The following is a 22103-nucleotide window of genomic DNA, read 5'->3' on the forward strand; positions in this document are numbered from 1 at the left end:
CAGGACACTCCCGGGGACGAATCCCGATCAAGGTTTTTTAATGTCTGTATATGGGTCAGGCGCGCCAGGCCATTCGGCCAAGTTCCTGCCCAGGAACCACTGGTTTGACATATATTTCCAGTGTTAAGTTTATTACCGCTCCATATGGCCTTTGTAATGGAATTGTTATTTATTCTATTAATGCAATGATAAACACTAAATATGAAAACGGTATTTTTTTCGGAAACTGTTTAACACATTTTGTTTTAAGTATAAAAGACAGCATTAGATACCTGTTTTCAAATCGTACTCTGTTACCAACTGTTGCCGCTAATTAAGGTCGCCTAACATGTCACAGATAGACAATTGACCATGCGATGAATAGTTCCGGTCTTTCTGTGCCGTCTGTTTTTTCGTTGGTAAAAAAACAACGCTTATGTCTGCGTTGACGTTTCGAACTGTTGTGCAATGTAATGTTGTTGCCTTGATGCAGACTTTTTTTCATATTTCTATGCAAGTTGTTGTCAGAAAAAATGAATATCAGCATTAAGTAGCTTAACCGGCAGCTGTTAGTATATTTAGTAGCTTGCTTTTGAGATAAATTATTTGTTGTGTCCTGAACGAGACTGTAACATGCAAAAAAACAAGAAAATAGTATAAAGAACCAATAGCTTAAGATTGCAGACAAAACATGCATTTTGCTGTTTCGTTTGTCGTCGGTTGGTCACAGGCCTTTGTGAAATGATTCCCAACCATTCTAGGGTTAAGTATGGTTGCCGTGTACACCACCCTTAAAGGGATATTTCACTTTTTAAAATGTAGTACTATGAAGAATTTAGCAGTCAGCGCACAAATGCGTAATCTGTAACTGCTTGTTTTCCATCAGGCAATTAAGTCGAGAAAAAACATCACGTGACACAATATTTCGTAAGTCATGTTTTAGCTTCCACATTGTACCAAAAGAATTAAAAAATATTATACACTCAATGCGATTTTTGGCACTTGTAGTACACCTCAATGAAACTAGTTCATTTGTTTGCGCATAATCGTTTTTGTGTATAGTTCAATTTTAATTTAATACAAAGTATTGTGCTTACAAAAAGTTAATAGGGTCCTATTTTCGCACTGACATAGGCCATAGCAAGTGATACCCCACCCGGTGTTTTAAGTAACAAACGTTTCATGTCAGAATAAGCGATTTGGGTGTAAAATACGGAATAATAAAATACGGAAAGGTGTTCGCGTACCACCAGGAATTCCGCGCGCACCACTGATGGTAGGCGCACCACCGGGTAAAAAAACACAGTAAAAAAAAACGACTGTACAGCAGAAAATATGTATGGAACGATAGTTTGAGCCTTTAAGGTATGAGATTAACATGATTCTGATTTAGGGTAGAGATAGGTTGCACAAATATCATGTTTTATGAGCAGCCGGGTTCTATACATTAGACATGTACGTTATACACGGAAATTTTTATTGCCTTGTGTGTCTGCTTTTTGAGGTAATAACTGCTGTTAATGGAGTATTTAAGGTACCCAGTATACTCGATATGCGTCGGGCCTACTAGACACAAGTCTTTCTGTGTAGATCCTTGAATTCAAAACGAACTTTGTTAGTTTAATGTCGTGGTTCTCGACCATGCAAGGGTTTGTTCAGCCTCTCAGGTCAAAAATATTAAATTTAGTTCAGCTTTAGGTAAACTTCGTATAGACTATAGAGATTCGAAATACTAATAAATTACTTAAAAGGGTCCGAAGCTACCAGAACGTAGGGAACGTTTGCTTTATAATATAATGGCAGTGATAAATTTATTACCCCCCCGATCTCTTTTTATATTGAATCGCCGTTTATTTTGTTATAGCGACAAGCAAGCAACATCGCTTCTGGTATTATCCGTCTGATGATATTAGAAGTAAATGTCAAAGGGTTAGTTTATTTCCGAAACTGAGGAATAAATTTTGCTCGAAGTATATAAAACTGTGTAGATTGTGAACCTGTTTTTTAATCATTGACTGATTCCAGCTGTTACCACTTATTTCCAGTGATTCAAATTTTTGTCACCCGGTTCTATCACAAAAGTCATATTTTTCAGCCGGTTCTGTTACAAAAAGTCCATTGACCGTAACCAGTACTGTTACCCGGTTCGCTGATCTCATACAAATCGTGAGACGGTTCTATAGAACCGATGCGATTGGGGACATGTCGCAGATAGACAATAGACGGTGACAGGGAATAATTCCCGTCATTAAATGCGGCCGATTGTACCGTTGGATGAACACAACGCCTGTTTCTTCGATGACGGCTTGACCTGTTGTGCAGTGTTTAATGTTGCTGTCTTGATAAAGACTTTATTCTGAAAAGTAAAACGGTGTTGTTTCTATCTCTATGCATGCTGCTGTCAGAAATATCGGCAATTTTAAGCTCAATCGGCAGTTGCGAGTGTTTTTGGTAGCTTGCTTTTTAAGTAAAATATCTGTTGCGCACTGAACGAGACTGTAGATGTGAAAAAAGAAGCCACAGTATACGAGTACAGACACAACATACAATTTGCCGTTCCTTCCGTTATCGGTCAGAGAGGTTATAGTGAAAACGTTGTGCAGAAAAAGTGTAAAACGGTTTGGTACGCCTATTGGGTAGAGAAAGAATGCATTAACATTATGTTGTTTGATAAGCAGAAACCTAAAACAGGCATGCGCGTTTTGAACAGGATTTTTTATTGCCTTGTGATACTGCTTTTGGTTGTGACTACGATACTTTACACAGTTTTCAAAGCACCAAAAGACAGCAGGTAGGAATAATAAAAAGTGTTAAAAAGTCTGCTATGTTATTTTTGATATTTTGTAGTTTTAGAAAGAGGTCGTTTCCTATTGCAAATCACACGGAAGTTTTCTGCAAAAGTGAGTACAATCGTGTTATATTCTACCGTTCCTTTAATAATATTTAAAAATAAAGGTTTTCGCGCTTACATGTAGTACAAAAAAACTTGTTAAGTTGAGTTGGGTTGAGTTTATTTCGCTTGGTAAAAGACGACATAGCGACATAATTGCACTAAAACAATAACCAAGCCGGAAATAGCTGCGCAACGTTGAAACATTATGGAACGCATAAAAGTAGAAGGCACAACTAGTGGATGGGAGCCAAACGCTCTCCAGCTACACCGTCATTGAAGTTAAATTTCAAAGTATTGACTCGAGTTTGTTATCTAGCCGTGTTTCGGAACAAAAATCCGTTGGCAAAAGAGTTATGTAATTTCCCCCTACTGCTATGTAACTGTATTTCAGGCTCACATTTGGGATGCTTCGATGTCCCACTTCTCGAATCACCGTTAAGCGTGGAATACAACTTTATGACTGTTAGCTGGTGTGTTGCGTTTTGTCAGTCGAAGTAAGTTTCTGGAATATGTCAATCTTTTGTTTTTAGAGTAATTCTTTTACGAAACCAGAGTCATATATTCTGTTATTAGGTGGCTCCTGGAGAAGGTCTTTCATTTGCCAAATGTACATATTGCCTATTCAGACAACTGAAGGGTTATTTAAAAATTTGTCTGTACAGTAAACACTAAAAACGTATACCTAATGCTTCACGGAAAGGGGCACCGCAGTCCCTTTTCTATAGCCGAGTTTCGGTACTGTCTTAGTATTTAATGTGCGACTGATTTTTTTTGCACTGTGTCTGGGCATATGCACGGAACAGTTTATTGCCTGTATTTTATGACGATTTTAGTAAACGTTTATAATAATGTCGATTTTAAGTTTGTTTCGGACAAGATTAATCTGCTTAACCGAAACATGAAACATGAAGTAGCATAAAAAACACAATGTCAATTTTTGATTTTCTGGATTGTGCTGGTTTCATTATTGGAAACTCATTAAAGTTATTTTCACAGCAACTGCTCGTTTGCTGCCATAAGGCGGGGGAAAAAGTGCTTGTGTAGCAAGCAATTCACTGAGGTCGCCGTACCAAAGACCGTGGACTTGTGGACAGGCTGTGATTTTATTTGTGCTGGGGATAAAACAACCAGATGCGGAGGAAAATCTAAAGCTGACGTTTTCTTGATCAAGGGAGAATGTGTCCAAGGCAAGTAATTGCTTGTGATTTGTTTTAATCGTTTCAAATTTTAAAATACAAACAAGGACGATGTAAGATAGGACCTTAGTTAAGGTGTAAACAGTTTTGCTGTGCGTTTTGAAATCATTATTTTCGTGTTTCAGACACTTTTAGAATTATAATGACGTTGAACCGGATATTCGGTTCATGTGTGTTTTTGCAGGTTTGGGTTTAGATTGAGTAACACAAACTTAATAGCGATCGATTTCTAATTGTAACTTCGGACTTGGGATTTGTACAAAAGGATATACCACATGGTAAACTGTATGGTACACTTCTCGGCATAGTATGATACATCATTTGTGGTACCAGAAAATATAGTCCCGACAAAGTTGAATAAGTCCAAAATGTAGTGTTATTTTAATTAGAAACCCATACACCAACCCGATACCTTGCGGCATCATGTGGCATCATGCGGCAACATACAGTATCATGTGGTAACATGCGGTATCATTTGGTATTTAGTCGCGGTTTTTTAGCTAGGACCCGTTTTTCAAGCATTTACTTTCGGGGTTGGGTTTAATCGGAGTTGAGTGTCTGTTTTACTTACAACCTTGAACATTTTCAATGGAATATATTGCAAAACTAAACGTCTTATTAGTTTTGTTTTTTTATATTTGCGTGCAGCACCATTTTCGGATTCGTACATCACTCAGAAAAGCCAAGGCTGTTTTCAACTTCCGGAGAATCACGATCTAGTTAAATACCGACGCGTTGTTTCAACCTCTGATTGCATTGTGGCTTGCGAACGCGAACGTCATCCTATATCAGTGTACAGGAAACCTGATGTTTGCTTTTGTGGAAACATGTCTGAAAGGTAAGAACATTTTAAGTGATAATAGGGAATAGAAAGTTAAACTGGCGCGGAGACTGCAAAATTCATATATAACGGTTACCAATAAATACATACGTACTATACATTAAAGACTCAGTGTATGCGAAACACAGGCAAAACAAAATAAACCAGTACAGAAATAGATTTGCGGAATACGTATTTTACTAACCTTGTATTAAGATTATTAATCCATTTCAAATTCAATGGAAAAACGGCTATACCCAGCAAATGTATTCTTGTGATCGATTTAAACATAGAATATAATGTTTAGATCGGGTTTAACAGTAGCATCTTAAGTTTAAGTGATAGAAAATGTAGTATATTACTAAAAATCTAAAGTTTTACCTGTCTGTTTTAAAATTTAAAAACGCAGCAAGAAAATACAATTACAAACTTAAAGAAAAAAATTTATCGAGATTTTTGACAAAGTAGCAAAATATACCACTAAATTTTTAATCTACAGTTTCAATTTGACTCACAAAGCTTTGAACTGTGAAAACCATTTAAACGTGGAAGTTTTCAAAACAACAGTAGAAGATCTAAGATGTGGTAACATCGGATTTTTGCCACCACAACAGTTTCCCAAAACTGCTCTTGTTTCTTATCCTGGCTCAGGTAATACCTGGACTCGTTTTATGCTGGAAAAAGCAACAGGGTTTTATACAGGAAGTATATATGGGGACATGGTGCTGCTAAACAAAGGTAATGTATGTGTTTCAGTCGTAACTTTTTGAATATGGTTCAAATCCATTGTTTGCGGTTTTAATTAAGATTTTTTTTGTAATTACCAAGCGATTTACGAATCAGTTTTTTAACCTTGGCATACTGTTCTCATTACAAAGCCTTTACGTTAAGTTCCCTAGGGGTTAAGACAAACGTAGTCCAAAACCGTTTTGTTACCAATTAAGGGTCCGAGCGCAACTATGCCAGTGTCACAGGTTAGAATAGCTTAGACCAGGGTTGCCTGTGTTACGCGAAGGATTTTTTTTATTAGGTGGTACGGGAGTTGTTTTCGTTTTTTTTTTCACAAAAAAACTGGATTCACAACTTCATATATTTTTCGACCAATTGGTGGACAAAAAACAAAAACAAAAATCTTATGAAATTTATGCTTTAGTGTTATTTTAATGGACCAATATTATTCTTCTAAATAAAATATGATTCGACCAAATCAGTTGTTCTGCAAGAAGTGGTCCGAGATCGTAAAAAGGTTGGGAACCCCTGGCTTAGACAATAAATGCTTTTTTAGTTTAGCATAATGTAGGTTTTTTTCGGAACGCAAAAGTTTAATATCATGAACTTGTATATTTGTGATATGTTTTCTGCTTTATAGGTTTTCTTGGAGAGATGTTGGTCAATTCTGATCGCACAGATCTAACAAAAGACCACTTTTTTTACGCCAAAACAGGCATATTAAACATGTGCAAGTCTGCAGTAGCTGTGGTTCGCAACCCATACCACGCATTTATTTCCCACTTCAACCTAATTCACAGCACCACTACTAATCCACATATCGGGATGGCACCACCTGACGTCTTTGCCAAGGGTAAGTTTGGTTAGCTCACATATTAACTTATTGTATCTGATCATTCACTAAAAAGATTCGAAAAAAATATCCTAGATACGATATGTTCCTAAACTACAGCAAGGGGCTAAATTAACTTTAAACTCCCCTTGCAAACCGCCTGCTTTAAAATAACAAACCCAGTTAACTTGCTTCAATAGATTTCACAACTGAGAAGATTCGAAAACTTCTTGCTCATTGGACACTGGTCCCACAAAAAGTGATTGAAAGTGGGAAGCCTTTCCTTATTATCTACTATGAAGACTTGGTAGTGGATCCGATATCAACCATTAAACAGATAATTGAGTTTGTTCCCAATTCTGCTCTTCGTCCTCCAAATTTAAATGAGCGACTCGCTTGCTTGAGTCAAGATCTTCAGGGCTCGGCAAAACGAGATTCCCGCAAGATCGCAAATCCTTACCAACCAGCGGTCAGAATGATGATCAACAATGCCATCAAAGATTTGAGATTAATGTTAAGAAAAGCTGGAGTAAAAAGGGAACTACCGATGTATGAAAACGACCCACAATTCAGCACAGTCACAAATGGATAAAAACACAAACAATTTTACGACAGCCGTTTAATCTTTTACATTTTTATTTTAATACTAGTGCGATATTAAATTGATATGTTACCAGTATTACTGGTGCTGCCATAGACGGGACAATCTAAATTAGGGTGATCAATTTGTTAGTTCCATATAGCATTGTTAAAATGTTCGATTGATTTAACATCCAGAATTCAAACAAAATACTTATAAACGAAAATAAATGTTACAAATAATAAAATGTCGCTCTTTGTGCTCTAATTTTGTTGCCGACTGAGAATGTGGCGTTAATAAAGAAGTATATTTTCCTGTGGTTTTGGCTGATTGTGCAATAACACATAGTTTAGTCGTCATTCCGTGTTTCTCTTATTTCTCCGATACACAGTTTTAGGCACGGCGAATTCTATTGGTAGGCTGCACAGGCTGTATTTTTATTTTCGTAATATTTAAATAAGATCAACATTTTTGTGACTTGTCTGGTTTCAAAGAAATGGTCTGATAAAGCAGGGCCCAGTTGTCACACGATAGGCTGAAACAAAATTACCACTTACCTCTCTTGTAGTGTTGGTATGTACCTTGCTTTTGTCAGAAACCGAAGTGGTAGAGTTTATTAAACCAAGATATGTACTATATGCCATACTGTGACTAATAATCTAGAGTCTAGACCGGTGCTCTTTAACCGGTGTGCACGGTGCATCCCAGGGTGAACCAAAAAAGTACGAAGAGGTATACATGTGTGCATCACAAACTTTTAATAAACTATTATTATATAACTTTCAGGATATTAGAAAAGAGATGTACGTTTCAACTGATGTATAACCCAACTTTTTATGATACGAATCTTTTACCAAGAGAACTTTATTCGCAAATGTTCCTTTTTATTCAACCAGAATCTTTTGAACTTACAAAATAACTGAAATTGCGTCAACCACATTTTTTTCAAACGCCACTTTGTGCAGAAGCACTCCATTGCATGCTCACAACAGGCCGTATAGAAACAAATGTTTCACAAATGTTTATCAAAATATTTTAGCAAACCCAATCAAACTAATATGGTTGAAAACAAAATACTGAACCAAAGTGAGGACGGTTGCAATGTACTTTGTTTCTTCTGTTTACATTAGGTTCGTTATGGTGGACACAAAATTACATGCAAAAGTGCAAAAATAGAACATGGCAGTGTCCATTCCATGTAACGCATTACCAAGGAATATGTACAGATGACACCACTTGGGAGACACAAGTGTGCAAAAATTTGAAAACGAGCTTTGGCTCCAGGAAGCATGCTTTGGCAAATCATATCAAAAATAACAAAGGTTATCCAAACTTAGCAATGAGCAAAACCGGATGAAAGAGAGGAGCTGGTAGCAAAAAAACTCGCAGAGACCTGAAATGTTTTATGTATTATTACAGACGGTTCGGTTCATTTAGATTTGATTCAAATGCTGGTAATTTATTTTCGGTGAAATTGTCGTATTTTTTATATGTTTACACTACCCCACTTAAACCATTTTGGAACCAATGTATACATATCAGGCTGCCGCAGGGCTAAAAATAGTTGTCACCTTCAAAGAGAGTTAATTATTAATTAAGCCGTTATTTTCTCTTCTCGTGCAGTTTTGGGTCTGCGTAAAGTACGTATTGACAACATGACTTGGGGTTAATTTTTAACGATGCTAGCAAAGAATTATTATTGCGTTTTTATATTTGTCTTAATTTTCTGTGGTTTTATGTTACGCAATTGTTTATTATTTGTGTTACAATAATCAAACATGTATGTATTTCAACGATACGATTGCATGTTGTTTTTACGGACAGTACAGAAAAAATAGGCCTAAGGTTAAACTATAGGTATAGCCTGTAGAGTTGTTTCGTGTAAAACGTCAAAGGGTTTTTCGTTTCTCTGTGCCAATTCATGTGCGAAGTATAAATGAAAGTGGAGGGGTAATGCGATCATCTGGTGAAAAATATTGTGCTTAAATTGTGTTTGCATGAAGCGCAATCACGGTTACAAGTATGTGACATAGCATGTGAGCCAGTAAAACCTTTCAAAGGCGTTTCGAGATTGCGCAAAGCACAGTTGTTTCAGTTAATATTTGCGACGTAGTTTCATAGTTGCAATTGGTATTGCAAAAGAATGTACGGGGTCGAAAAATTATTCTTTTGATTTTGTGTGTGTGATAATTGCATGTCATGTATAATAGGTTACAATGCTGTTACAATGCAGAAATGTTTTTTAGCACTTATTGCGTTTTATTGTCTTTTGATTTGTCATTTAAAGTCTTTAGCAAGCTTTGTTTTATTTAGAACCAAAGGTTTAGCCAACGTTTTTATGAGCTGTAATTTTCCCGCATCCACTTTTGAGAAAATCATTGTAGTTTACCGTAAATTAAGTCGAATTCTATAGTAGAAGTTTGATATAATGTTACTAAAACATTTCGGCGGGTCTAAAAACCTACCTACTTAATTCGTAAACGGCCCGAACCCTGAAATAACAGTTTACCACTTGAGCAAAAGATACCGAACACTGGTTTAATTTATGGGCGCGGAAATATTTAATACCGTATAAAAATCACGCAGCGTACAACAAATAACCGGGCACTGTTACACGGCGTCCATCAATCACATTTAATCGAAGGTGCCACAACAAACAATAATTAGGGTACCACAACGAAAGGGTATAAAAATCTAGACGTGGCGGTGACATGACAAGAAAACAAACATATACATGTATAGAAATATCGCCACAAAATCAATATGTCTTTTTACAAAGGTTGTGAACATACATGTGAAATGACTTATTTTTCGTGCTTTGTTTGTACAGCGACACTTTAAATTAAACCAAGATCATGAAAGTTGTACTTTTGAATAGGATGTTTCTAACCACTTATCTTCTAGCAAAATATGGATGACAAAATTCCTTGCAAAAATGAGCTATGGAATGGACGCTATTTTACTTTTAGGCTCGTATAGGAGTGTGGTATATTCCCGGGTGGTATACCTTAAATGAGCCCCGAAAGTGATTTACCAATTCATATTCCATTTGTTAGCCATATAACAAGAGGCCTTAATTTTGTATCATAACTTGTGAGGTAATTCAAAACCCCCGAAAGCAGAATGCTATCAGTCGCCGAATGCGTCAATATTTGACTGTGTAACCAAATGCAGCGAGGTGTTTATTCGAGGTACATCGTAATAGAACGACACAACTTGCGAATACGCCGCATAAGACGAGAGTCGGAGAAAGAAGGCAATCTGTCCGGTTCGCTGTAGTATGAACGCACACGATAACGGTAGTGAGAGAGGCCGCTACAGGCCTACATTTATCATACAGATCTTACAAAAGATCATTTTTATAACGGCAACTCATCGTTGTTAGATGTTTGCCAATCTGCTGTAGTCGTGGTTAGCAACCCGTACCGCGCTTTTATTTCCCATTTTAATTTAATTTACGGCGAAACCGAGGAACCGCATACTGCGACAGCATCGGAGGGAGTCCCGACCAAGAGTGAGTTTCATTGTTTCTAAGTAGGCAGTTTAATTTATAAAGATTAATTGTGCATATTTTATCTATTCTTGCCGAAACTGCATACATTCTGTTACCGTTTTCTATAAATTGTCCTGGTTTTTATTTAAACCAACGTTTTTCGTATTGGATGCTACTTTGAAGGAGCAGATTTAAGTTGTATCGTAACTCACGTTAAAAACTAACAAACATACCACCACTCATGGGTAATAGATAGGGGCACTGTGATTTAGTTGGGGTATCAAAAAAGGTCAAAAAGGTGACCCAACGTTATTTTTTTAAAATTTGGCATTACAAAGCATTCCGAAATCTGGTCTTCTATAGGTACGATAAGTTCTTAAATTGCATCAGGGACCGAAATTAACTTCCAACGCCCCTCCGAAGCGTCTGCGTCCAACAGAGCAAATATAATTACTTTGTCAGCGTTTACCACTGAAAAGATTCAAGAGCTTCTCGATCATTGGTTACTGATAACACAAAAAGTGATTGAAAGTACTATGAACAATTGGTAGCGGATCCGATATCAACTACTAAACAGATAATTGAATTTGTTCCCAATCCGTTTCTTCACCCAAACAATTTTAATGAGCGACTTGCTTGCTTGAGTCAAGATCTTAAGGGCTTGGCAAAAAGAGATTCTCACCAGATCGCAAATCCTTATCAACCCGAAGCTAGAATAAAGATCAACAATGTCATCAAGGATATGAGATTAATGTTAAGAAAAGCTGGAGTAAAAAGAGAATTGCCGATGTATGAAAACGACCCACAATTCAGTATGGTCACTGATGAATGACACAAAAAACCTTTGAATTGGCATATTTTTTGCAATAACCTAGTAATGCAACACTATTATATTAGTGCAATACCGGTAGTGCAATCCTTTTAGCGTGTTGGCATTAATAATGCTGTCCAAAACTTGTAAGGGGGCATTGAAACCCAGCCTTTTGATGGTTGGTAGTTAGACATTGTTTGGTTAGTAGGTAGTGTTGGGGGGGACGTTAGTTTGTTGACATCATGGCCCGTCGCGACTGTGGTGGACTGAAACCAGTGTGTGTTCCCAGTCCACACTGTCCAGTGTGTTCCCAGTTCTGACTCCAAAGCGTAGAGTGCGGAGTGTAGACTCCAAAGCACAGAGTGTCGTGACTCCAGAACGAAGAGTGTCTAGAGTATTTAGACTCCGGAGTTTAGAGTGTTTTATTGAACGAAACGCAAAACCTTATATAGCACAAAACACGTGGTACGAAATTCAGCAGGGAACAATAAATCACATTTGCAGGCGCACGGCTGGAAACACAAACTTCCTGACTCCGTAACAAAGGGAAATTGCGACGGCCTAATCCCCAACGCACAAACATGAAATTTAGGACACACAAAAAGACGCTATACGTTTAAATGCAAATGGCTTTGGGCCATTTTAGAAGTTTATGATGTTAAATCTAATGCTTTTGCATGACAACCACTACAGTAGCAAAGCGAACCTTAAAGCTAAAAATAAGCCTGCTTGGATAGCTGCAATATTTACATTCACAAAAAAGGGTTACAATATCAACAGTAAAAATAACAATTGGTGAACATAAACACCAATACTAACTTCAGCCATAAAATATAAGTTTGACGCTCTGAGCACATGTTATATGTGCTTACTATTTAATCATAGCCAGCAGTATGACAATTAACACAATTTTTGTGCAGCTAAAACTCACCTGAAAGTCAAACTTTTTGAATGCACCGACTTGATAAACACGTCCATTCAAAAATCCATACGCTGCAATCATTAAATAAATAACTTACAATCCCTGTGAGCAAGCACAATAAATAAAAGCGTGATAATAGAGGCGCCAGATTTATCAACATATGTTGTGACCGTTTCTTTAACAGAAATATTTCGGTGCCAATCCTAAATTCGAAACACCTTTTGAAAATTTGATGTAGTTCTTCTCAACCTAACGATAGGAACCACTGGTTTTTTTTTTTTTTTTAAAACGTTTGAGAACCGCTGCCTTGGACCAACCCTAGTAGCCCTAACCGTCAGTTTTTTTTTTTTTTTTCACGGGGTTCGAACCCAGGACACTCCCGGGGACGAATCCCGATCAAGGTTTTTTAATGTCTGTATATGGGTCAGGCGCGCCAGGCCATTCGGCCAAGTTCCTGCCCAGGAACCACTGGTTTGACATATATTTCCAGTGTTAAGTTTATTACCGCTCCATATGGCCTTTGTAATGGAATTGTTATTTATTCTATTAATGCAATAATAAACACTAAATATGAAAACGGTATTTTTTTCGGAAACTGTTTAACACATTTTGTTTTAAGTATAAAAGACAGCATTAGATACCTGTTTTCAAATCGTACTCTGTTACCAACTGTTGCCGCTAATTAAGGTCGCCTAACATGTCACAGATAGACAATTGACCATGCGATGAATAGTTCCGGTCTTTCTGTGCCGTCTGTTTTTTCGTTGGTAAAAAAACAACGCTTATGTCTGCGTTGACGTTTCGAACTGTTGTGCAATGTAATGTTGTTGCCTTGATGCAGACTTTTTTTCATATTTCTATGCAAGTTGTTGTCAGAAAAAATGAATATCAGCATTAAGTAGCTTAACCGGCAGCTGTTAGTATATTTAGTAGCTTGCTTTTGAGATAAATTATTTGTTGTGTCCTGAACGAGACTGTAACATGCAAAAAAACAAGAAAATAGTATAAAGAACCAATAGCTTAAGATTGCAGACAAAACATGCATTTTGCTGTTTCGTTTGTCGTCGGTTGGTCACAGGCCTTTGTGAAATGATTCCCAACCATTCTAGGGTTAAGTATGGTTGCCGTGTACACCACCCTTAAAGGGATATTTCACTTTTTAAAATGTAGTACTATGAAGAATTTAGCAGTCAGCGCACAAATGCGTAATCTGTAACTGCTTGTTTTCCATCAGGCAATTAAGTCGAGAAAAAACATCACGTGACACAATATTTCGTAAGTCATGTTTTAGCTTCCACATTGTACCAAAAGAATTAAAAAATATTATACACTCAATGCGATTTTTGGCACTTGTAGTACACCTCAATGAAACTAGTTCATTTGTTTGCGCATAATCGTTTTTGTGTATAGTTCAATTTTAATTTAATACAAAGTATTGTGCTTACAAAAAGTTAATAGGGTCCTATTTTCGCACTGACATAGGCCATAGCAAGTGATACCCCACCCGGTGTTTTAAGTAACAAACGTTTCATGTCAGAATAAGCGATTTGGGTGTAAAATACGGAATAATAAAATACGGAAAGGTGTTCGCGTACCACCAGGAATTCCGCGCGCACCACTGATGGTAGGCGCACCACCGGGTAAAAAACACAGTAAAAAAAACGACTGTACAGCAGAAAATATGTATGGAACGATAGTTTGAGCCTTTAAGGTATGAGATTAACATGATTCTGATTTAGGGTAGAGATAGGTCGCACAAATATCATGTTTTATGAGCAGCCGGGTTCTATACATTAGACATGTACGTTATACACGGAAATTTTTATTGCCTTGTGTGTCTGCTTTTTGAGGTAATAACTGCTGTTAATGGAGTATTTAAGGTACCCAGTATACTCGATATGCGTCGGGCCTACTAGACACAAGTCTTTCTGTGTAGATCCTTGAATTCAAAACGAACTTTGTTAGTTTAATGTCGTGGTTCTCGACCATGCAAGGGTTTGTTCAGCCTCTCAGGTCAAAAATATTAAATTTAGTTCAGCTTTAGGTAAACTTCGTATAGACTATAGAGATTCGAAATACTAATAAATTACTTAAAAGGGTCCGAAGCTACCAGAACGTAGGGAACGTTTGCTTTATAATATATTGGCAGTGATAAATTTATTACCCCCCCCGATCTCTTTTTATATTGAATCGCCGTTTATTTTGTTATAGCGACAAGCAAGTAACATCGCTTCTGGTATTATCCGTCTGATGATATTAGAAGTAAATGTCAAAGGGTTAGTTTATTTCCGAAACTGAGGAATAAATTTTGCTCGAAGTATATAAAACTGTGTAGATTGTGAACCTGTTTTTTAATCATTGACTGATTCCAGCTGTAACCACTTATTTCCAGTGATTCAAATTTTTGTCACCCGGTTCTATCACAAAAGTCATATTTTTCAGCCGGTTCTGTTACAAAAAGTCCATTGACCGTAACCAGTACTGTTACCCGGTTCGCTGATCTCATACAAATCGTGAGACGGTTCTATAGAACCGATGCGATTGGGGACATGTCGCAGATAGACAATAGACGGTGACAGGGAATAATTCCCGTCATTAAATGCGGCCGATTGTACCGTTGGATGAACACAACGCCTGTTTCTTCGATGACGGCTTGACCTGTTGTGCAGTGTTTAATGTTGCTGTCTTGATAAAGACTTTATTCTGAAAAGTAAAACGGTGTTGTTTCTATCTCTATGCATGCTGCTGTCAGAAATATCGGCAATTTTAAGCTCAATCGGCAGTTGCGAGTGTTTTTGGTAGCTTGCTTTTTAAGTAAAATATCTGTTGCGCACTGAACGAGACTGTAGATGTGAAAAAAGAAGCCACAGTATACGAGTACAGACACAACATACAATTTGCCGTTCCTTCCGTTATCGGTCAGAGAGGTTATAGTGAAAACGTTGTGCAGAAAAAGTGTAAAACGGTTTGGTACGCCTATTGGGTAGAGAAAGAATGCATTAACATTATGTTGTTTGATAAGCAGAAACCTAAAACAGGCATGCGCGTTTTGAACAGGATTTTTTATTGCCTTGTGATACTGCTTTTGGTTGTGACTACGATACTTTACACAGTTTTCAAAGCACCAAAAGACAGCAGGTAGGAATAATAAAAAGTGTTAAAAAGTTTGCTATGTTATTTTTGACATTTTGTAGTTTTAGAAAGAAGTCGTTTCCTATTGCAAATCACACGGAAGTTTACTGCGAAAGTGAGTACAATCGTGTTATATTCTACCGTTCCTTTAATAATATTTAAAAATAAAGGTTCTCGCGCTTACATGTAGTACAAAAAAACTTGTTAAGTTGCGTTGGGTTGAGTTTATTTCGCTTGGTAAAAGACGACATAGCGACATAATTGCACTAAAACAATAACCAAGTCGGAAATAGCTGCGCAACGTTGAAACATTATGGAACGCATTAAAGTAGAGGGCACAACTAGTGGATGGGAGCCAAACGCTCTCCAGCTACACCGTCATTGAAGTTAAATTTCAAAGTATTGACTCGAGTTTGTTATCTAGCCGTGTTTCGGAACAAAATTCCGTTGGCAAAAGAGTTATGCCATTTCCCCCTACTGCTATGTAACTGTATTTCAGGCTCACATTTGGGATGCTTCGATGTCCCACTTCTCGAATCACCGTTAAGCGTGGAATACAACTTTATGACTGTTAGCTGGTGTGTTGCGTTTTGTCAGTCGAAGTAAGTTTCTGGAATATGTCAATCTTTTGTTTTTAGAGTAATTCTTTTACGAAACCAGAGTCATATATTCTGTTATTAGGTGGCTCCTGGAGAAGGTCTTGCATTTGCCAATTGTACATACCATAGATATATTGCCTATTCAGACAACTGAAGGGTTATTTAAAAATTTGTCTGTACAGTAAACACTAAAAACGTATACCTAATGCTTCACGGAAAGGGGCACCGCAGTCCCTTTTCTATAGCCGAGTTTCGGTACTGTCTTAGTATTTAATGTGCGACTGATTTTTTTTGCACTGTGTCTGGGCATATGCACGGAACAGTTTATTGCCTGTATTTTATGACGATTTTAGTAAACGTTTATAATAATGTCGATTTTAAGTTTGTTTCGGACAAGATTAATCTGCTTAACCGAAACATGAAACATGAAGTAGCATAAAAAACACAATGTCAATTTTTGATTTTCTGGATTGTGCTGGTTTCATTATTGGAAACTCATTAAAGTTATTTTCACAGCAACTGCTCGTTTGCTGCCATAAGGCGGGGGAAAAAGTGCTTGTGTAGCAAGCAATTCACTGAGGTCGCCGTACCAAAGACCGTGGACTTGTGGACAGGCTGTGATTTTATTTGTGCTGGGGATAAAACAACCAGATGCGGAGGAAAATCTAAAGCTGACGTTTTCTTGATCAAGGGAGAATGTGTCCAAGGCAAGTAATTGCTTGTGATTTGTTTTAATCGTTTCAAATTTTAAAATACAAACAAGGACGATGTAAGATAGGACCTTAGTTAAGGTGTAAACAGTTTTGCTGTGCGTTTTGAAATCATTATTTTCGTGTTTCAGACACTTTTAGAATTATAATGACGTTGAACCGGATATTCGGTTCATGTGTGTTTTTGCAGGTTTGGGTTTAGATTGAGTAACACAAACTTAATAGCGACCGATTTCTAATTGTAACTTCGGACTTGGGGTTTGTACAAAATGATATACCGCATGGTAAACTGTATGGTACACTTCTCGGCATAGTATGATACATCATTTGTGGTACCAGAAAATATAGTCCCGACAAAGTTGAATAAGTCCAAAATGTAGTGTTATTTTAATTAGAAACCCATACACCAACCCGATACCTTGCGCCATCATGTGGCATCATGCGGCAACATGCAGTATCTTGTGGTAACATGCGGTATCATGTGGTATTTAGTCGCGGTTTTTAAACAAATGTTTAGCTAGGACCCGTTTTTCAAGCATTTACTTTCGGGGTTGGTTTAATCGGAGTTGAGTGTCTGTTTTACTTACAACCTTGAACATTTTCAATGGAATATATTGCAAAACTAAACGTCTTATTAGTTTTGTTTTTTATATTTGCGTGCAGCACCATTTTCGGATTCGTACATCACTCAGAAAAGCCAAGGCTGTTTTCAACTTCCGGAGAATCACGATCTAGTTAAATACCGACGCGTTGTTTCAACCTCTGATTGCATTGTGGCTTGCGAACGCGAACGTCATCCTATATCAGTGTACAGGAAACCTGATGTTTGCTTTTGTGGAAACATGTCTGAAAGGTAAGAACATTTTAAGTGATAATAGGGAATAGAAAGTTAAACTGGCGCGGAGACTGCAAAATTCATATATAACGGTTACCAATAAATACATACGTACTATACATTAAAGACCCAGTGTATGCGAAACACAGGCAAAACAAAATAAACCAGTACAGAAATAGATTTGCGGAATACGTATTTTACTAACCTTGTATTAAGATTATTAATCCATTTCAAATTCAATGGAAAAACGGCTATACCCAGCAAATGTATTCTTGTGATCGATTTAAACATAGAATATAATGTTTAGATCGGGTTTAACAGTAGCATCTTAAGTTTAAGTGATAGAAAATGTAGTATAATACTAAAAATCTAAAGTTTTACCTGTCTGTTTTAAAATTTAAAAAAGCAGCAAGAAAATACAATTACAAACTTAAAGAAAAAAATTTATCGAGATTTAGCAAAATATACCACTAAATTTTTAATCTACAGTTTCAATTTGACTCACAAAGCTTTGAACTGTGAAAACCATTTAAACGTGGAAGTTTTCAAAACAACAGTAGAAGATCTAAGATGTGGTAACATCGGATTTTTGCCACCACAACAGTTTCCCAAAACTGCTCTTGTTTCTTATCCTGGCTCAGGTAATACCTGGACTCGTTTTATGCTGGAAAAAGCAACAGGGTTTTATACAGGAAGTATATATGGGGACATGGTGCTGCTAAACAAAGGTAATGTATGTGTTTCAGTCGTAACTTTTTGAATATGGTTCAAATCCATTGTTTGCGGTTTTAATTAAGATTTTTTTGTAATTACCAAGCGATTTACGAATCAGTTTTTTAACCTTGGCATACTGTTCTCATTACAAAGCCTTTACGTTAAGTTCCCTAGGGGTTAAGACAAACGTAGTCCAAAACCGTTTTGTTACCAATTAAGGGTCCGAGCGCAACTATGCCAGTGTCACAGGTTAGGATAGCTTAGACCAGGGTTGCCTGTGTTACGCGAAGGATTTTTTTTATTAGGTGGTACGGGAGTTGTTTTCGTTTTTTTTTCACAAAAAAACTGGATTCACAACTTCATATATTTTTCGACCAATTGGTGGACAAAAAACAAAAACAAAAATCTTATGAAATTTATGCTTTAGTGTTATTTTAATGGACCAATATTATTCTTCTAAATAAAATATGATTCGACCAAATCAGTTGTTCTGCAAGAAGTGGTCCGAGATCGTAAAAAGGTTGGGAACCCCTGGCTTAGACAATAAATGCTTTTTTAGTTTAGCATAATGTAGGTTTTTTTCGGAACGCAAAAGTTTAATATCATGAACTTGTATATTTGTGATATGTTTTCTGCTTTATAGGTTTTCTTGGAGAGATGTTGGTCAATTCTGATCGCACAGATCTAACAAAAGACCACTTTTTTTACGCCAAAACAGGCATATTAAACATGTGCAAGTCTGCAGTAGCTGTGGTTCGCAACCCATACCACGCATTTATTTCCCACTTCAACCTAATTCACAGCACCACTACTAATCCACATATCGGGATGGCACCACCTGACGTCTTTGCCAAGGGTAAGTTTGGTTAGCTCACATATTAACTTATTGTATCTGATCATTCAATAAAAAGATTCGAAAAAAATATCCTAGATACGATATGTTCCTAAACTACAGCAAGGGGCTAAATTAACTTTAAACTCCCCTTGCAAACCGCCTGCTTTAAAATAACAAACCCAGTTAACTTGCTTCAATAGATTTCACAACTGAGAAGATTCGAAAACTTCTTGCTCATTGGACACTGGTCCCACAAAAAGTGATTGAAAGTGGGAAGCCTTTCCTTATTATCTACTATGAAGACTTGGTAGTGGATCCGATATCAACCATTAAACAGATAATTGAGTTTGTTCCCAATTCTGCTCTTCGTCCTCCAAATTTAAATGAGCGACTCGCTTGCTTGAGTCAAGATCTTCAGGGCTCGGCAAAACGAGATTCCCGCAAGATCGCAAATCCTTACCAACCAGCGGTCAGAATGATGATCAACAATGCCATCAAAGATTTGAGATTAATGTTAAGAAAAGCTGGAGTAAAAAGGGAACTACCGATGTATGAAAACGACCCACAATTCAGCACAGTCACAAATGGATAAAAACACAAACAATTTTACGACAGCCGTTTAATCTTTTACATTTTTATTTTAATACTAGTGCGATATTAAATTGATATGTTACCAGTATTACTGGTGCTGCCATAGACGGGACAATCTAAATTAGGGTGATCAATTTGTTAGTTGCATATAGCATTGTTAAAATTATCGATTGATTTAACATCCAGAATTCAAATAAAATACTTATAAAAGAAAATAAATGTTACAAATAATAAAATGTCGCTCTTTGTGCTCTAATTTTGTTGCCGACTGAGAATGTGGCGTTAATAAAGAAGTATATTTTCCTGTGGTTTTGGCTGATTGTGCAATAACACATAGTTTAGTCGTCATTCCGTGTTTCTCTTATTTCTCCGATACACAGTTTTAGGCACGGCGAATTCTATTGGTAGGCTGCACAGGCTGTATTTTTATTTTCGTAATATTTAAATAAGATCAACATTTTTGTGACTTGTCTGGTTTCAAAGAAATGGTCTGATAAAGCAGGGCCCAGTTGTCACACGATAGGCTGAAACAAAATTATCACTTACCTCTCTTGTAGTGTTGGTATGTACCTTGCTTTTGTCAGAAACCGAAGTGGTAGAGTTTATTAAACCAAGATATGTACTATATGCCATACTGTGACTAATAATCTAGAGTCTAGACCGGTGCTCTTTAACCGGTGTGCACGGTGCATCCCAGGGTGAACCAAAAAAGTACGAGGAGGTATACATGTGTGCATCACAAACTTTTAATGAACTATTAATATATAACTTTCAGGATATTAGAAAAGAGATGTACGTTTCAACTGATGTATAACCCAACTTTTTATGATACGAATCTTTTACCAAGAGAACTTTATTCGCAAATGTTCCTTTTTCTTCAACCAGAATCTTTTGAACTACAAAATAACTGAAATTGCGTCAACCACATTTTTTTCAAACGCCACTTTGTGCAGAAGCACTCCATTGCATGCTCACAACAGGCCGTATAGAAACAAATGTTTCACAAATTTTTATCAAAATATTTTAGCAAACCAAATCAAACTAATATGGTTGAAAACAAAATACTGAACCAAAGTGAGGACGGTTGCAATGTACTTTGTTTCTTCTGTTTACATTAGGTTCGTTATGGTGGACACAAAATTACATGCAAAAGTGCAAAAATAGAACATGGCATGGTCCATTCCATGTAACGCATTACCAAGGAATATGTACAGATGACACCACTTGGGTGACACAAGTGTGCAAAAATTTGAAAACGAGCTTTGGCTCCAGGAAGCATGCTTTGGCAAATCATATCAAAAATAACAAAGGTTATCCAAACTTAGCAATGAGCAAAACCGGATGAAAGAGAGGAGCTGGTAGCAAAAAAACTCGCAGAGACCTGAAATGTTTTATGTATTATTACAGACGGTTCGGTTCATTTAGATTTGATTCAAATGCTGGTAATTTATTTTCGGTGAAATTGTCGTATTTTTTATATGTTTACACTACCCCACTTAAACCATTTTGGAACCAATGTATACATATCAGGCTGCCGCAGGGCTAAAAATAGTTGTCACCTTCAAAGAGAGTTAATTATTAATTAAGCCGTTATTTTCTCTTCTCGTGCAGTTTTGGGTCTGCGTAAAGTACGTATTGACAACATGACTTGGGGTTAATTTTTAACGATGCTAGCAAAGAATTATTATTGCGTTTTTATATTTGTCTCAATTTTCTGTGGTTTTATGTTACGCAATTGTTTATTATTTGTGTTACAATAATCAAACATGTATGTATTTCAACGATACGATTGCATGTTGTTTTCACGGACAGTACAGAAAATATAGGCCTAAGGTTAAATTAGGTATAGCCTGTAGAGTTGTTTCGTGTAAAACGTCAAAGGGTTTTTCGTTTCTCTGTGCCAATTCATGTGCGAAGTATAAATGAAAGTGGAGTGGTAATGCGATCATCTGGTGTAAAATATTGTGCTTAAATTGTGTTTGCATAAAGCGCAATCACGGTTACAAGTATGTGACATAGCATGTGAGCCAGTAAAACCTTTCAAAGGCGTTTCGAGATTGCGCAAAGCACAGTTGTTTCAGTTAATATTAGCGACGTAGTTTCATAGTTACAATTGGTATTGTAAAAGAATGTACGGGGTCGAAAAATTATTCTTTTGATTTTGTGAGTGTGATAATTGCATGTCATGTATAATAGGTTACAATGATGTTACAATGCAGAAATGTTTTTTAGCACTTATTGCGTTTTATTGTCTTTTGATTTGTCATTTAAAGTCTTTAGCAAGCTTTGTTTTATTTAGAACCAAAGGTTTAGCCAACGTTTATATGAGCTGTAATTTTCCCGCATCCACTTTTGAGAAAATCATTGTAGTTTACCGTAAATTAAGTCGAATTCTATAGTAGAAGGTTTGATATAATGTTACTAAAACATTT

General features: G+C 36.7%; 2 protein-coding genes and 1 long non-coding RNA gene across 5 annotated transcripts; 2 read left to right on the plus strand and 1 right to left on the minus strand.

The window, feature by feature from the left end:
* The first annotated feature begins 522 nt into the window (after window positions 1–522).
* On the plus strand, window positions 523–7348 carry LOC145233110 (sialate:O-sulfotransferase 1-like). Of its 2 annotated transcripts, none has more exons than XM_080097770.1 (8): window positions 523–2770; window positions 2827–2879; window positions 3264–3366; window positions 3869–4059; window positions 4717–4906; window positions 5388–5626; window positions 6258–6470; window positions 6650–7348. In XM_080097770.1, the coding sequence occupies exons 1-8, from the start codon at window positions 2640–2642 to the stop codon at window positions 7039–7041; spliced, it is 1512 nt and encodes a 503-aa protein (XP_079953896.1). In that variant the 5' UTR covers window positions 523–2639; the 3' UTR covers window positions 7042–7348. The 2 variants fall into 2 exon arrangements, with proteins under 2 accessions (XP_079953896.1, XP_079953897.1); XM_080097771.1 differs by having other exon boundaries at window positions 2833–2879.
* Window positions 7349–9550: 2202 nt separating this feature from the next.
* Window positions 9551–12244, minus strand: LOC145234611 (uncharacterized). Its single transcript, XR_013861306.1, has 2 exons — window positions 11428–12244; window positions 9551–11232 (listed from the first exon to the last, which is right to left on the minus strand). It is a non-coding gene; the product is annotated as an uncharacterized LOC145234611 (long non-coding RNA).
* A 2190-nt stretch (window positions 12245–14434) lies between these two features.
* On the plus strand, window positions 14435–19979 carry LOC145233568 (sialate:O-sulfotransferase 1-like). 2 transcript variants are annotated; one of them, XM_080098322.1, is made up of 8 exons: window positions 14435–15393; window positions 15450–15502; window positions 15887–15989; window positions 16503–16693; window positions 17360–17549; window positions 18021–18259; window positions 18889–19101; window positions 19281–19979. In XM_080098322.1, the coding sequence occupies exons 1-8, from the start codon at window positions 15263–15265 to the stop codon at window positions 19670–19672; spliced, it is 1512 nt and encodes a 503-aa protein (XP_079954448.1). In that variant the 5' UTR covers window positions 14435–15262; the 3' UTR covers window positions 19673–19979. The 2 variants fall into 2 exon arrangements, with proteins under 2 accessions (XP_079954448.1, XP_079954449.1); XM_080098323.1 differs by having other exon boundaries at window positions 15456–15502.
* Window positions 19980–22103: the final 2124 nt, after the last annotated feature.

This window comes from Phallusia mammillata, chromosome 6 (assembly GCF_965637545.1).
Source record: "Phallusia mammillata chromosome 6, kaPhaMamm4.hap1.1, whole genome shotgun sequence".
NCBI classification, from domain to species: domain Eukaryota; kingdom Metazoa; phylum Chordata; class Ascidiacea; order Phlebobranchia; family Ascidiidae; genus Phallusia; species Phallusia mammillata.

Excerpts from the sequence above, each read along its gene's own strand:
- LOC145233568 (XM_080098322.1), top strand. The coding sequence starts at position 15,263 with ATGTTGTTTGATAAGCAGAAACCTAAAACAGGCATGCGCGTTTTGAAC. Across the intron at positions 17,550-18,020 it reads TGTGGAAACATGTCTGAAAG|TTTCAATTTGACTCACAAAG; the intron begins GTAAGAACATTT and ends TTTAATCTACAG. Across the intron at positions 19,102-19,280 it reads ACCTGACGTCTTTGCCAAGG|ATTTCACAACTGAGAAGATT; the intron begins GTAAGTTTGGTT and ends TTGCTTCAATAG.
- LOC145233110 (XM_080097770.1), top strand. The coding sequence starts at position 2,640 with ATGTTGTTTGATAAGCAGAAACCTAAAACAGGCATGCGCGTTTTGAAC. Across the intron at positions 2,771-2,826 it reads AAAGCACCAAAAGACAGCAG|TTTTAGAAAGAGGTCGTTTC; the intron begins GTAGGAATAATA and ends GATATTTTGTAG. Across the intron at positions 5,627-6,257 it reads CATGGTGCTGCTAAACAAAG|GTTTTCTTGGAGAGATGTTG; the intron begins GTAATGTATGTG and ends TCTGCTTTATAG.